Here is a 16,845-nt window from a genome sequence, read left to right as displayed (position 1 = left end):
CCCAATCACCAATGGAATATAGTGTGGTTGTTGCATAAATCAAGTTATAATTGATTAGGATACCAGGTTCCCCCCTTGTTTTTGCATCATCCAACAAGTGGCACTGGTGGGAGCTCTTCTGTAGAAGTTTGTTGTTTCAGAGATAATGGAATATCTATGATGCATAGGATCTCACCTTTCGGATAGCTGTCGACACTTGACCTGGCAGTTCAGGCTGTACTGTTCCTATTGGGATAAAACCACTGATTTGCATAAGGTGGGTCTCTGTCTAAATTGACAATTGGGTGAAAAACGATGGTCTGGAATATGGCTTTAAGTGATTGCCAGTGGCTGATTAATCCAAACATTCCTTCCATCAACTTGTTGTTGCAGTAGATGCCACAAGAGTGACGGGTAGGCCTGGATGTGGATCCCACGCTTACTGCGAAATAGTACTCAAGCTGTACTTCACTTGTGTTACCACCTGGAGGGGACGTGATCTGATAGTTCGGGCAGGACTGCTCCTACAGGAGCAAGAACAAGACTAATTTGCATAAGGCAGCTCTCTGTCTAGAATGGCACAATGGGTGAAAAATGATGGACTGGAATGTGGCCCCGATTGATTGCCAGTGGCTGAAATTGATTCAAACATTCTTATCATCACCTTGTTGCTTTGGCATCTGTCTGCTTTGCACCAGAAAGGAGCAGTCAAAGAGAATCAGACCTGGTCACATCAGAGGCTGAAGAGGAGATAGGGAAATCTCTTGACTCTCTCGAGTGGTGGACTGCAAAGCCAAGCAGTAACTTTCCCCTGCTTCACTCTGAGACAAACCCGGTTCTCCTGACAGGGAAAGAATCTAAGAGACAGATGACACAAATGTTGTTTGTCCTTCCAAAAACGTCTTACTTCACAAGAGACACCTATCAAGAGCCAGCGTGGTGTTTAAAAGGCAATAGTGGAAAAGAGCAGGAGAAAAAGGCACTTACTGCAAAACAACAGCAGAAATATAAAGGAAATTACAACAAACCCCTGAAAACTGAGGTTTTCAGCCAAAAGTTAGCCTTAGAAACGTGTTTTCTTATCCTTCTCCGGTGAGCTGTAAAAACAAACTGAATCACTGAACCTGCACTGCATGATGAGAAGACTCTGGAATTCCTCAAGGGTGAACTGTCTAGCTGGCAAAGCATGTGCAAAGCGTATTAAAGGCTATGTTTTCTCTTTATTTTGAAGTTTTAAAAACTGTGTAGTACAGTAGTGGTTTCATCCATATGTATTGCATTGTCAATTTGGCTAACGGGAATTACTTTTAAAGCAAAAAAGGGGCCTAGGTAGTAAGGAAAATGCTACTTACCAGTATGCATCTGTTCTTGGCATGTAGAGCTGCAGAGTTACACGCTATGCATAGATGGCCACCTAGTGTTGGGCCCGGATGTTTGCAGTTTGTTTTGTTGTAGAAAAGTCTTTCGGAGTCACGGGATAGGTGACTCCTGCTTAGGATGATACTGCGCATGGGCATCGCATCCATCCCCAGATTGTTTTTCGCCAGTAGGGAAGTGATGGAGCTGTACAAGAAGTAGTGATGTCCATGTAATTTGTATCTAATTAAGATAATACTGGAACAGATAAAGGTAGCCGGGTGGGCGTGTGTAACTCTACAGCTCTTCATGCCAAGAACAGATGCATACTGGTAAGTAGCATTTTCCGTTCGAGGCATATGAGCTGCAGATTACACACTATGCATAGATTGTATAGCAGTACACACACCTAGCGGCGACCACCCGTATCTGTTGCAGTTGTTTGAAACAGTGTTTTTAATACAGCCTGGCCCACAGTGGCTTGTTGTTTAGTTTGCACATCTACACAATAATGTTTTGTGAATGTGTGCGGTGTAAGCCATGTAGCTGCTCTGCATATGTAATCTAAGGGATGTTCCCTAAGAATGCCATTGAAGCGCCTATTTTTCTTGTAGAGTGGGCTTTTGGAGGAATTGTTAACGTGCGTTTTGCTTTTTGGTAACAAATTTGTATGCATTTAACTATCCATCTGGGGATCCCTGATTTTGAAATAGGGTTGCCCTTGTGTGGCGGCGAAAAAGACACAAAAAGTTGTTTTGTTTTACGAAATGATTGTGTCCTTTCGATATAGTACAGCAGTGCTCTTTTAACGTCTAAGGTGTGTAGAGCTCTTTCTGCGACAGTTTGAGGCTGCGAGAAGAATACGGCAGCTCAACTGATTGATTTAGATGGAATGGTGAAATTACTTTAGGCAGGAATTTTGGATTAGTACGAAGAACCACTTTGTTATGATGCATTTGCAAAAAGGGTTCTTGAATGGTAAATGCTTGTAGTTCACTAGCCCTTCTAAGAGAAGTAATTGCTACTAGGAAAGCTACTTTCCAAGTTAGGAATTGCAATTCGCATTTATGTAAAGGTTCAAAGGGAGGACCCATTAACCTTGTAAGAACAATGTTTAGGTTCCACACTTGTGCTGGTGGCGTTCTGGGAGGAATTATTCTTTTGAGTCCTTCCATGAAAGCTTTAATAGCTGGTACTCTAAAAAGAGACAGGTGTTGTCTGTTTTGTAAGTATGCTGCAATGGCAGCAAGGTGCAGTCTGATAGACGTATAGGCTAAGTTACACTTTTGAAGGTGTAATAGGTATCCTATAATGTGTTGTATAGGCACGTCTAAGGGGTCTTTTTGGTTGTTTTGGCAGTATATGACAAAGCGTTTCCACTTGGCAGCATAACATGCTCTGGTAGTGGGACGTCTAGCCTCCTTAATAATGTTCATGCATTCTGGAGGATGGTTGAGGTAACCAAACTCTATGACCTCAGGAGCTAGATCGCTTGATTGAGCTGACCTGGGTCCAGGTGTCTGCTCTCTCCATGGTTCTGCGTTAATAGGCGTGGAGATAGATTGAGTTTTTGGTGTGGCACCACAGACTTTTGCAGCAGCGTGGTGTACCACGGTTGTCTGGCCCAAGTTGGAGCGACTAGCATGAGTATCAGGGAATGCTGTTGTAGTTTGCGTACCACTAACGGAAGTAGTGGGAGAGGAGGAAAAGCGTACGCAAATATTCCTGACCAGTTCATCTATATCGCATTGCCCTTGGACAATGGTTGTGGGTATCTGGCGGCAAAGTTTGGGCATTTTGAATTTTCGTTGGTGGCAAAGAGGTCTATCTGAGGTTGTCCCCACCTGTGGAAGAATGGTTGAAGAACTTGTGGATGAAGTTCCCACTCGTGGATCTGCTGTGTTTTTGTCGACTTAGCAGATCTGCGATAGTGTTTTGCACTCCTGGGACGTGTTGGGCTAAGAGGAAGACGTTTAGCGGTATAGCCCATCTCCATATCTGCTGAGCTAATTGAGAGAGCTGCAGAGAATGTGTCCCCGCTTGTTTGTTTATGTAGTACATGGCTGTCATATTGTCTGTGCGGACTTAGACAGCCTTGCCTGATACTTGAGTTTGAAATGGTTTTAGAGCTAGAAACACGGCTAGCAACTCCAAATGATTGATATGGAGTAACTTTTGTTGCGGCGTCCACCTGCCCTGCATGGTGTGATGCAGTAGATGGGCTCCCCAGCCGGAGAGCTATGCGTCCGTTGTCATGACTATTTGGGGAACTGGCTCTAGAAACGGTCATCCCTTGGAAAGGTTTTTGGTGTTCCACCATTGCAGAGAACGATGAGTCCGACTGTCTACCAACACTAGGTCTGTTAATTGACCTTGAGCCTGGTTTCATTGGCGTGCTAGGCATTCTTGAAGTGGACGCATTTGCAATCTTGCGTGAGGTACTACAGATATGCAAGATGCCATCATTCCTATGAGTTGCATGAACACTCGAGCTGGTAGCGAGTGTTGTGGTTTGAATTTTGTTAGGAGAGTTTGTACACTTGTTATCCTGGCTGGAGAGGGATAAGCTAGTGTTAGTTGGGTGTTTATTGTAGCACCGAGATACTGTTGTATGTGCGAGGGGTGAAGGTGCGATTTGACGTGATTTACTGTAAATCCCAAGTCGTGAAGCAGTTCAATAGTAGTTTGAGTGTTTTGCACCACTGTCTGTATGAGCTGTCTTTTATGAGCCAGTCGTCCAGGTATGGGAAGACGTGAATGTGCTGTCTTCTTAGGTGAGCTGCTACTACTGCTAGGCATTTGGTAAACACCCTTGGCGCTGTTGTGACTCCGAATGGGAGCACTTTGAACTGGTAGTGTTGTCCGTCTAGCACAAATCTGAGATATTTTTTGTGTGCTGTGTGGATGGAAATATGGAAGTAGGCGTCCTTGAGATCTAGAGTGACAACGAAGTCGTTTAATACCAGTAATGGGAGGACCTTTTGTAGTGTGACCATATGAAAATGATCCGACTGTATGTAAATGTTTAGCGGTCTGAGGTCTAGGATGGGTCTTAGAGATCCGTCCTTTTTTGGTATTAGGGAATATAGGGAATATACTCCTTTGTTTTTCTGATGCTCTGGAACTATTTCTATTGTATTTTTCTGCAGGAGGGATATTACCTCCTGTCTGAGCAGTGTTAAATCTTCCTGTGATATTGGACGTTGCTTGGGTGGTATGTTTGGGGGGGTAGATGTTAGTTCCAGACAAATAACCTGATTGAATTATTTGGAGCACCCACCTGTCTGATGTGATGTTTTCCCATGCTGGCAGGTACTGTTGAAGTCTTCCCCCGACAGGAGTGGAATGAGGCAGGGAAGGGAGTCATTGGGCAGGGGTAGAGGCAGAGCGTGTGTTATTATTTTTGCCTCTGCATTGTTGTTACCCCTGTACCCACCCCTTTGGTAGCCTTTACTGTAGGTAGACTGTGTGGGGGCTTTGTATGAGGTGGAAGATGTGTCTGAAGTATATCCCCTGGTGGCACCGCGATAGTTTGAGCGACAAAATGAACGTCTGGGAGCCTGCGACTGCAGGGCTCCCATAGATTTGGCGGTGTCTGTGTCTTTTTTCATTTTCTCTAATGATACATCTACCTCGGGTCCAAATAGATGTTGTTGGTCAAAGGGTTGGTTAAGAATTACGCTTTGTACCTCGGGTTTGAACCCTGATATGCGCAGCTAGGCGTGTCTGCGTAGCAAGACGCTGGTGTTAACTCCCCGAGAGGATGTGTCCGCTGCATCGAGGGCGCACCTAATGGAGGTGTTTGTGATGTTTTTCCCTTCCTGGATGAGCTTGTTTGCCCTATCCTTGTACTTGTCAGGGAGGTGCCTCATTAGTGACTCTAGTTCATCGTAATGTGCCGTCTTATCTGGGGAGCAGTGCCTGTGTATTGGCGATGCGCCGCATGTTTGCTGCTTGAGACGCTGTTCTTTTGCCTGATGCGTCAAGTAGCTTAGACTCTTTATCTGGTGGTGCAGCGTCACCCGATGTTTGGGAGTTTGCCCTCTTGCGTGCGTTGGAAACTACCAGTGAGTCTAGTGGTACTGGGCCTTTAATATAAGCTCGGGCAGATAGAGCAGCCTTATATTTTTTCTCTATCCGAGGGTTAATGACCCGAGTTCCGAATGGGTCCTTGAAGACTTCGGGTGCATGCTTGAGCACTCCTTTAAGCATGGGTAAGATGGAGGACGACCTTTGTGCGTTATCAAATGTATCCATAAGGAAGTCTTCCACAACAGGGTCTGTATGAATGTCTCCACCATGATAATGTGCAGCCCTGTGAATTAATTCGTTAAACCCAATAGTCTCTTCTGGTGGGGAGGGCCTTGAGGGATAAATGTCCTCCTGAGTGACATTTGGGACATCTGGGGTGGTATAATTGTCCCAGGGGTCTGGTAAACCTGTGGGAGTTGTTGGATCAGGTGTGTTACCCCCCATGTCATCAGAACTATCATCCCTGTGTGGTGTGGTAGGGGATGCTGGTGAATGCTGTGGTGGTGGTGATGGTACAGGTGAAAGAGAAGGGGAAGGCAGTCTTAAGGGAGAGGTAGCCATGTCCTTCTTCTTGGAATGTGGAGCTGGTGTGTCCAGTGGTCGCTTTTTTGGAGCCAAAACTAGGTGTCCAGTGACTCGGTCCTTGGCCAAAGTCTTTTGAACTGGATCTGGGTAGCATAAATCCACTACTGGAGATGGATCTTTCGGTGCGGAGGGAGTTTTGTGCACCGAGGCGGCTTGTTTTGGCTTTTTAGCAATGTCTTTCACTGGGGAGGCAGCCGTCTTTTTCGGCTCCGAAGCTTTCCTCGGTTCCGAGTGTTTTTTCGGTTCCGGTGTTGTTTTTGGATCTGATGACTTTTTTGGGTCCGATGATTTTTTCGGTTCCGATGGAGTTTTGAAATCCGAAGCGGGCTTGCTTGGTTCTGGCCTGGTTTTCGGTGCCGAAGGAGTAGTGGTGTGCTTCGGTGCTGGTGGCTCGGGTGTCGGGGCCGTTGTCTTTTTCGGTGCCGGTGTGTGTGCGCCGGCACCGTGTGAGGGTCGACTCGAGCTGGAGTCGCCTGAAGGCTTGGTTAGCTTCTTAGCCGGGCCCGAAGGTGGGGCAGTAGAAGCAATTTGCCGGTGTGCACCCGAGCTGGAGGGCGAGGGTGTGACCGGGCCTTCTGTGTGGAGGAGGGGTCGGGGTCGACGGTCTTACTTACGACCCGCTGCGCTGGAGTGATGTCCTCGACTTCGGAATCGTCTGCTTCGGAGCTGACGACGTCATGCTGTTCAGGGACGTTGACGCCCTCCTCGAAGATGTCATCTGGAATCGGAGCTGAAGATCGTTGAGCTATTGTTCTCCTCGCTCTTCGGTCCCAGATAATCTTTTTGGAGCGGAAAGAGGCACAAGCTGAACAGTCTTTCGCTTGGTGCTCCAGAGGGAGACACAGAGGTTACACACCTCATGCAGGTCGGTGTGGGGAAACTTCAACCCACATTGAGGACACTTCTTAAATGGCGTACTTTCCATGAGCTGGAGTTGCGGCCTAAGTAGGCCCGAAGGCCGTCGACGACGATCGGAATCGAGATTCTCGATGTTTGAAGATTAGCGTCGACTGGAAAGCGTTCGAAACTAAGTTTTGTAGTTCGGTGAGGATTGCGCACCGAAGGAAATCGGTTCCAACACGGAGCGCTAGAAACACATCCGAGCCCGGTGGCGGAAAAAAACAATCTGGGGATGGAGCCAATGCCCATGCGCAGTATCATCCTAAGGAGGAGTCACCTATCCTTTCTACAATAAAACAAACTGCAAACATCCGGGCCCAACACTAGGTGGCCATCTATGCATAGTGTGTAATCTGCAGCTCATATGCCTTGAACACACTGTTTCTTTTTAGCATGCTTTCAATAAAAAAGATTCTTCTAAAAATGATGTTTATAATATCTTGCACCCGTGGGGAGAGATTTTACTGTTGGTGGATATAAGAGATAAGCCCATAACAGGGAATTTGCAGTCAGGGGTTTGTTACCTCCAGAAACTGAGTCAGACAATATGGGCTACCTTTGGGCACTACAATTGACAAGTGGGGAGCTGCTTTAAGCTACTCATTAAAGGTATATTTGGGGACCGGAACTCACAAGCAGCAGATACATTAGTGTAGAGAATTGGCTAGAACATTGGGAAGAGCCTGTGCCAGGTCATATGCAAATGAATCCCCATTTTGAAATTCTGTTTTGCTAAGCAAAGATTGTCTGCTCAATCTATCCTCCAATCAGGCTATGCCTACCAGTCTGAACAAAGGATTCAACATGTCTTTTTAGTGCCATATATCACTTTGCGATTCATCTTTGCTGATTAACCCGAGTGAATATTGCCAGGCTTCTATTTTTAAAGCAATTTATTTACAATTGTATTCAAATGTTATTGCTTGATTACTAAAAACCATAACAAAATGTTAAAACCATGTAGCTCATGTATACAAAGACAAAGGTTTAAAAAGAGAAAAGGGAAAACGAGGGCCCAGGTTAATGCAAACACAGGGCAGTAATCTAGCTGTAAAAAAGATGTGGGTAAAAGATGTCCGAAACAGTCACAATGTAGTATTTTTTTTTTTAAGTCTAAAAAAAAGACGAATGAATATGACAGTTAGTTTTAAAAACCGAAGACAATAATCGGGTAGGCCGCGCTGGAGGGGGCGGATGCCGCTGACATTTTGTTACAAGGAGGTGGCGAGACCAACCGGCGGAAGGTTTGAGGCCTTTTCTTTCCCCAGCGATTTAGAAGCTGTGGTCAGCTTTATATTTTCTGGGTTCATAGTGGCTAATATGGCCTGATGACATATGCGGGTGCCCAGTTTGTTCCACTCCTCCCGCAATAGAGTCCTTCTTAGGCTATGTGCTCCATGCTTTCGGAGTGGTAGCCGCACTCCCTGCATTCGATTCTGACACTAGGGCACCGCCATTGCGGCAGGTGCTTTAAAAAAAGACAACTCGCCCAACCTTAGGGCCATGAACTTAATCTTCCAATAGAGAGAGTATGTACTTGATAGGTAGAATGACTCAACCCCCGGTTTGAAGTCGGAGATAACAGACCAGGCATGTTTCCTTCTAGATAATTTTGCCCTGTCGGAGTGAAAAGACCAGAGCCGGACACTTCGCTTGATTACGGTCTTCAATGCCTGTTGTGATGGATTTGTTCCCCAGTATTCCGTGACTCCGAGTAGCTGTAGGGAGTGGGCCAAGTGGTGCCAATATTTTTGGCTAGATGTAATGGTCGATATTTCTTTCCAAAGTTTGGCCTCAAGACTGCCATCCCGGAAGTTGCGTAGTCTGTTACAGAACTTAATAAATGCGCCGGCCTCAACACCATTATGATCTAGCAGGCCAAGTTCTGGTCTGAATAGTGCTGGAGATGAAGACCTAGGCAGGCGCCATGCTCGTTGAAAGATTCTGGTGGTTGATTTGTTTAATAGGATGTTTATTGCGCCCATCATAATCTTGAAACCGTGTGATAAGGAGTTAGTAATTGACTTACAGATAAATATGTGTATTGTGTTTGGGAATTCAAGGATTAATGTACTTTTTACAATTAATTTATACAGGGATTCCCCCCTCAATCTTTTCTCTTGCTTTAGCGTAACCCCCTTAAATCTAAATATCCTTAACCCTTAATAATTCACCCCTTAACCGTTTGTCTTCAATTTTTGTGTTATGAAAATGTTTTACTTACAGGAGACCCTCCCCCATTATCTTGCCTTAACTTATTTTTTCCTGGTCACTTCATTCTAGGCGATGTTTTGCACCCAATGATTTTCTTATTCTGAGTTTACTACGATGAGATTTTTGTATTAGAAAACCACGTCACTTGAAGAATGGAGGACGTAATGCATTAACACCTTATCATTTATGCTTGCTTTCACTGTTGCTTGGTTCCCCCGTTTACGTTACCTTATTGGTCAGCAGAGTATTTAGTTTGCCCAGAAAGTCCAATAGTTGCTGCTCCCGGGCACTGGGCTCTGGACAAGCAGGGTCCAGCTGGGCAGCCTTTGCAAATCCCCTCAATGCCTCGGTGTAGTTTTGCTCATATGTGTACAGCTGGAATAAAAAAAATACAAATCACTAGGACACTCTACACTCTAAATACAGCTCCACATCTCCAGGTCTTTCCCCCTCACATGATAGGAATATGGTGATCTACAAGGTTGGATAGCCCATCTTGAAGCATTAGGGCCATGGCAAGGTGAACAACAAAAGAAAGAACCACGGCCTCCACTAACAGGCATGCATCTAAATTGATGCGCTGTGTCATTTGTCAGTGTTATATATTTTCGCCCCAGTGCTTTGTCTTCTGTATGTTAATATTTTGTTCAGTGCACTTCTGCAAACAATGGCTTTGCTTTATACCAGATCCAAATTCTTGCTTATGAAAGAGCATTGTAGAGCAAAGTCATTTTACAATAGAATAGGATATGTCCTGCTGCATGCCAATGCAGACCAACTCTACACTGAAAAGTAGCTCGGAGAGCTAGTAATAACAAACATGTCGGCTTGCTGATATTCTTGCCAAAGATGTATCTAAAACACATATTGTCAAGTACTTCCTAAGAATTCAATACCCAGAATAAAAAGATGGCTGATACCTTTCAAGATTAATTATGAGAGCCATATTAAAATAAAAGAGCTGGATCTAAAACAACCAAAAAGGAATGGGAGGAGGTTATACATTTCCACAAAAGCAACGGCAAGAACGCTCGGTCTTAGTGAAAATTTGAGGCAGAGGTATCAGAGTGTCCCATTACAAGTTACTCTGTGGGATGAGAGGAAAAGTCATAATGCCAGAGCCTTCTACAGCCTTAAAGATGTGAAACAGGGTTCCTTACCGTGGCCCGATTCAAGTGAAGGTCTCCATTACACGTTGCGGTTGGGTCCACCTTCTCCTACAGAAGGTATAGAGAACAGTTTGTCAATCAGGGCAAATGATGCAAGAAGGTCCTTAACACATTATCTAGCAAATAATGTATTTAGCAAGGATTAGCCCTTCAAATAGTAAGCACTGCCAAAGAAAACTCTAACTTTAACTTTTGGAAATTCAAGCAAACCTTTTCTAGTTCTAAAAATATAGGGGCCTCTACCAACAAGGGACCACTAAACCTTTTTTAGGTTTGGCCATTGCAACAGTATACAAATAGTCCCTCCGTTACTATTTATAGAATGGGCAGATACTAAATAGAAAACCACAATTCCACCAAATGGAAGGCTGTCAGCAGTACCTATCCTCTCGAGGTCCTCCCCCCTGCCCCACCCCCCTGGGGTGCCCACTGACCAGTCTCTTTGCCGGTACACAATGCACCCAACAGTGTACCAAACCTGCCCCCATCCCACAGCTAGAAAGCCTGTCCAACGCTGTGTGCGTGCGTGCTATGCCCAATGCCCACAACAGGTAAAATGTAAGCCGATGCAGAATAGAAACTTGTGGCCATCGTCCTAGCCCTCGTAAAATGCTGACCCTAGAATAATAGTGGTCATTCTTAGCACCTTGAGGGCATCCAAGACATTCTGAGAACCCCTGTTAAAATGCTAATCCAGGAATATTATAGGCAATTCTTGGGAAATTGTGGACATCCATGGCATGATGACAACCCCCATAAATACTGTGGTACTCCATGGTATGATATGATAAAGTCAAACTTGGGTATAATGCTAGCACCTAAGACATTAAAAACTCAGCTCGGGGTCGAACAGGGGAAAAAGTTACTTACCTGTAACTGTAGTTTTAGAGCGTTGGTATATTTAAAAGATTATAACTAACAAAGAGGAGGAACTTAGAGCGCATCAAAGTCCAGCATTTGTGCTCCAGATAATCTCAAAAAGGTATAAGAGGTATGCAGTTCCTAGTGAAGTATGTGGGTCTGTGCAGGTCAATGACTGTTCTGCAAGGTACACTGGGAGCGTGGCTCCGTAGGAACAAATTTCTTCACGCACCTAGATAGGTGTCATGCTTGATCGACTTTTTAGCCCCCCCACACCTGCATTTCACCAAACGGCGGACAAAAGGATCTCAAGTAAAGAGCCCCAATTGGGCATTGCAGCGCTGTCCCAACGTGGAGCAAACGGCCAACACCTATAACACCTATCTAGGTGTGTAAGGGCATTTGTTCCTACTGCCACTCTCCCAGCATACCCTATGGAACAGTCATTGACCTGCACAGACCCACATACTTCACTAGGAACTGCATACCTCTTATACCTTGTATTTCAAAGATTCACATACTTGAATCATTTCATATCCTCCACCTCGTTGGCAAAGAAACAAACTTCAGCCAATTAGGTGACACTGCAGCGAGTGCAGCCGGCCTCATCCTTCCCAAAGGTCATCACATCTTAACTTTCTAGCCTTGAGAGTGGAAAGTACAAGTAAAATAATGTGCATGAGGTGAGTCTCTATTTGGGGAGGAGGGCTGGCCGCATGCAAATCTTTGAAAGATACCAATGCTGGAGAACTATAGTTAGAGGCAAACAAGTTTTTTCTTCTCCTGCATTGGATCCTTCATAGATTCACATGTTTGAATCATAATAGAAGTGGTACTGACAGTTATAGCACAAACATATCCATAGGCTCACTTTATTTATGAAGAACCACCTGTTCCCACTGCTGTGTCTCTGTCTGCTACTGCTTCCAAGCAATAAAGCTTTGCGAAGGAGTGCAGGTTTCTCCATGTTGCTTCTTTGCAAATATCCACCACAGGCACACCTGCATAGTGCACTTACGATGTTGCTATACTGTCTTGCTTTTAGTGGAGGGGGTTTCACTGTTCCAGTGAGTGGACTTAGCAATTTCAGAGAGCAGAAAGCAATCACTGTAGCGACCCAACTAGCAATTCATTCTTTTGAGACCGGAAATCCTTTACATGGGCTGCAGAAGGAGACTAGCAATTGGTTTGACTTTCTGAATGGTTTATTCTGTTGAGGCAGAATGTGAGACACTTTCTGACAATGAGCGAGTACAACGATCTTTCTAGTGTGTTAAGAGAATTTTGAAAAAAAGCTTTAATGATTTCGAAGTTCATTCAGATGAAATTCAGTTGGAACTTTCCGTATAAACTACGGATTCGTTCTAAGTATACCTCTAACCTGGGAAATTTTAAGTACATTTCTTAATTGTGAAAAGCTTGAATCTTGCTTACCCTTCTTGTCAACTTACCCTACTTGCCAATGTTATGGCCAATAAAGTTGCTGTCTTCCAAGTGAGATATTTTATATGCTGGTGGGAGCTTAAAGGGGCTCCGATTGCACCATTCAATCTCCACAAATGAAGGAGTAGGCAATGAAGATTGCGGTGTAGAACCTGTCCACTAGCTAGAGAGAACAGATGCTCTCTGCGTGATAGACATAGATGGGATGCTGTAGTGGGGTGCCATAGGTCTGTTTACCACGGCCTTCTCGGGCCAATCCAGGGTGATGAGAATGACTTGGGCCTTGTCTTGGCAAATCTACCTGAGAACTCGAGGAATTAAAGGTAAAAAGAAGTTGGGCAATGAGTGTTGCTGTAAGTAAGTCTACCTGAGGATTGAGGCACAGACTGAAGAGGTCTTAGGCTACTCCCAGATGAAGATGCCATTTGTGGTCGGCCAGATGATTCAGACTAAGAATGTTGGTTATTTGCTTCAAGAAGCCCGCAAAATGTTTGGCTATCAGTCATGGACACCGCTAATGCACCCAGTTCCAATGTCTCAGAGCTTCTTAAGAGACAGCCTGAAATCCCATTACCACTTGTCTGTTTAGGTAGCCAGTGTATGGCTTTTGCTTGTGCAACCTGCTTGCTAGCATTGTCCTGCATTCCGTTTATTTTAGTAGAAGTGACTATTTTTCTATAATTGGTATGCATTTTAAAAGAAAATAATAAATATAATGAAAAGAGGATATTTTTTAATTCTTAGGCCACAAAGGATTTTTTTAATGTTTGTGTGTGTGTGTGTATATATATATATATATATATATATATATATATATATATATATATATATATATATATATATATATATATATATTCCAGCTCCAAAGTACCCAACGTACAAAGGAGCACCTGGACCTCAGCTGCCCACAAGGAGCCTTAAATGGTAAGAACGCCTTCAGCACAGCGATATCCTTTAACTGTTCAAACTGCCCTGGATGCCTGACGCGTTTCGAAGTGTCCCCACTTCTCTTCAGAGGCTTTGGCAGTTATGAAGGAGCGCTTGAGGCACAACACCCCTTCTTGCTTAGATGCACGCCCAGGATGGGACTTATGGGACTTGTAGTGCCTCACGTCCGCTAATGTTCAGTCATTAACATTTCAAGCCCACAGATGGGCCTCGCTGTGTGGAATTCGTGCAAAATCCATGCGCTGCTGTCCCATGTTCTCGGCCCGTAGTCAAGACCGCATGGCCCCCGGTTCTTTCAGGGTGGTGCTCCTTCCGCCGCATGGGTCGCCGCGTAAATATTCCAGCTCCAAAGTACCCAACGTACAAAGGAGCACCCGGACCTCAGCTGCCCACTAGGAGCCTTAAATGGTAAGAACGCCTTCAGCACAGCGATATCCTTTAACTGTTAAGCCTGCCCTGGATGCCTGACGCGTTTCGAAGTGTCCCCACTTCTCTTCAGAGGCTTTGACAGTTATGAAGGAGCGCTTGAGGCACCACACCCCTTCTTGCTTAGATGCACGCCCAGGATGGGACTTATGGGACTTGTAGTGCCTCACGTCGCACTAATGTTCAGTCGGTAACATTTCAAGCCCACAGATGGGCCTCGCTGTATGGAATTCGTGCAAAATCCATGCGCTGCTGTCCCATGTTCTCGGCCCGTAGTCAAGACCGCATGGCCCCCGGTTCTTTCAGGGTGGTGCTCCTTCCGCGGCATGGGTCGCCGTGTAAATATTCCAGCTCCAAAGTACCAAACGTACAAAGGGGCACCCGGAACTCAGCTGCCCACAAGGAGCCTTAAATGGTAAGAACGCCTTCAGCACAGCGATATCCTTTAACTGTTCAAACTGCCCTGGATTCATTCCTGACGCGTTCGAAGTGTCCCCACTTCTCTTCAGAGGCGTTGGCAGTTATGAAGGAGCGCTTGAGGCACCACACCCCTTCTTGCTTAGATGCACGCCCAGGATGGGACTTATGGGACTTGTAGTGCCTCACGTCGCGCTAATGTTCAGTCGGTAACATTTCAAGCCCACAGATGGGCCTCGCTGTGTGGAATTCGTGCAAAATCCATGCGCTGCTGTCCCATGTTCTCGGCCCGTAGTCAAGACCGCATGGCCCCCGGTTCTTTCAGGGTGGTGCTCCTTCCGCGGCATGGGTCGCCGTGTAAATATTCCAGCTCCAAAGTACCAAACGTACAAAGGGGCACCCGGAACTCAGCTGCCCACAAGGAGCCTTAAATGGTAAGAACGCCTTCAGCACAGCGATATCCTTTAACTGTTCAAACTGCCCTGGATGCCTGACGCGTTTCGAAGTGTCCCCACTTCTCTTCAGAGGCTTTGGCAGTTATGAAGGAGCGCTTGAGGCACCACACCCCTTCTTGCTTAGATGCACGCCCAGGATGGGACTTATGGGACTTGTAGTGCCTCACGTCGCGCTAATGTTCAGTCGGTAACATTTCAAGCCCACAGATGGGCCTCGCTGTGTGGAATTCGTGCAAAATCCATGCGCTGCTGTCCCATGTTCTCGGCCCGTAGTCAAGACCGCATGGCCCCCGGTTCTTTCAGGGTGGTGCTCCTTCCGTGGCATGGGTCGCCGCGTAAATATTCCAGCTCCAAAGTACCAAACGTACAAAGGGGCACCCGGACCTCAGCTGCCCACAAGGAGCCTTAAATGGTAAGAACGCCTTCAGCACAGCGATATCCTTTAACTGTTCAAACTGCCCTGGATGCCTGACGCGTTTCGAAGTGTCCCCACTTCTCTTCAGAGGCTTTGGCAGTTATGAAGGAGCGCTTGAGGCACCACGTACAGAATCCATATTGAGCGCGCTACTTCACACTATCCTGATTACCCGGACTCTTACTGTCCTCCTGAGGCGGAAGCCGGGAGATACATTGTATGCTGTTTAATTTTACTTGTTCAGTACTTCTGTAATTTTGTTTTATTCGCCGTATTTTAATCCTGCTCACCCGCAGTATCCTGAACCCAGCACACCCCGCAGACACCTTTCACTCAGCCGAGATAGGCGTGGAGGTAGAAGGAGACTAAGGCGCTGAATTGAATAGCGGCCATCTTAGGGGAGTAAATTGACAGCGCTCTAGTGCTCCAGGCGACAGTATAAAGGCAGGGAGTTGTGGGGCATCGCGAGAGTCTACTGTCCTCCTGAGGCAGAAGCCGGGAGATACATTGTATGCTGTTTCATTTTACTTGTTCAGTACTTCTGTAATTTTGTTTTATTCGCCTTATTTTAATCCTGCTCACCCGCAGTATCCTGCACCCAGCACACCGTGCAGACACCTTTCACCCAGCCGAGATAGGCGCTGAGGTAGAAGGAGACTAAGGCGCTGAATTGAAGAGCGGCCATCTTAGGCGAGTAAATTGACAGCGCTCTAGCGCTCTAGCGCTCCAGGCGACAGTATAAAGGCAGACCGATATGCCTCCGCGCAGCGGAAGCGATCAGCGGGCGCACCTCCGTCGCGCTGAAGTCAAACCAAAGTCCAGCCCGTCTGCGCTGAGGACGGGCCAAGGGCGGGATACGCTGCCCAGGCAACTTCCAATAATCAAATGTCCAGAGACCTTATAGTGTCACTGAACAAGCAGCCCAATTTTTGTCACCAGGCTCTCAATGTAGACACCTGGACAGGGCCTATCAGCTGTTATAGCTGTAAACAGATACTAGAACCCTACCAAAGACCAAAGGGGAAAGGGGTACCTAAGATTATAATCGGTGGACTTATAAACGCGAGATCCATGTGTAAAAATGCACTACATGTTCATGACTTAATAGTAGAGAGGGAACTGGACTGTCTGTTCATTACCGAGACATGGCTAAGAGAATGGTCCAATCCCGACATTGTACACGCCCTCCCCCCGGGCTTTTTAATCCAAAGGCTGGATAGACCAGTGCATCGTGGTGGAGGCTTGCCGATTATTTATCGAGATTCCTTAACATGCACGATTACGGAGCTAGCGGATATTAAGGGAGCAGAAAGCATTGGTTTCTGCCTCCAGGTCCATGACTCCTTCACTTTCCCTGGAGCTCTAGTATACCGTCCACCGGGTCAGCCAACTCAGTTTCTAGAAAGCATTGGGGAAGTGCTGAGCAATCTGACACTCAAGTTCTCAAATTTCACATTATTGGGAGACCTGAATCTTCACTTGGATGATACTATTGATCCGAGTGTAATCTGCTTTAGAGACATTTTGAATGTCCTCGGGTTAACCCTTCGAACTGTAGACCCCACCCACAAGGCGGGCCACACATTGGACTGTATCAGTTTCAATTTAGATGCGATTAAAGTAGAGCCTCCCCTGACACAAACCT

At 45.9% G+C, this 16,845-nt stretch overlaps 1 protein-coding gene across 1 annotated transcript in view; it reads right to left on the bottom strand.

Moving 5' to 3' along the window:
* TTC5 (tetratricopeptide repeat domain 5) overlaps positions 1-16,845 on the bottom strand; it is a 221,672-nt gene that overhangs the window by 31,951 nt on the left and 172,876 nt on the right. The window contains exons 6-7 of the mRNA XM_078652608.1: positions 10,227-10,283; positions 9,295-9,441 (exon numbers count right to left, since the gene is read on the bottom strand). Of these exons, the coding sequence (XP_078508734.1) occupies positions 9,295-9,441; positions 10,227-10,283 (204 nt within the window). The remainder of the gene's footprint in view (positions 1-9,294; positions 9,442-10,226; positions 10,284-16,845) is intronic.

This window comes from Lissotriton helveticus, chromosome 7 (genome assembly GCF_964261635.1).
Source record: "Lissotriton helveticus chromosome 7, aLisHel1.1, whole genome shotgun sequence".
In the NCBI taxonomy this organism is placed as follows: Eukaryota; Metazoa; Chordata; class Amphibia; order Caudata; family Salamandridae; genus Lissotriton; species Lissotriton helveticus.
This window is presented reverse-complemented; position numbering and strand designations above follow the sequence as displayed.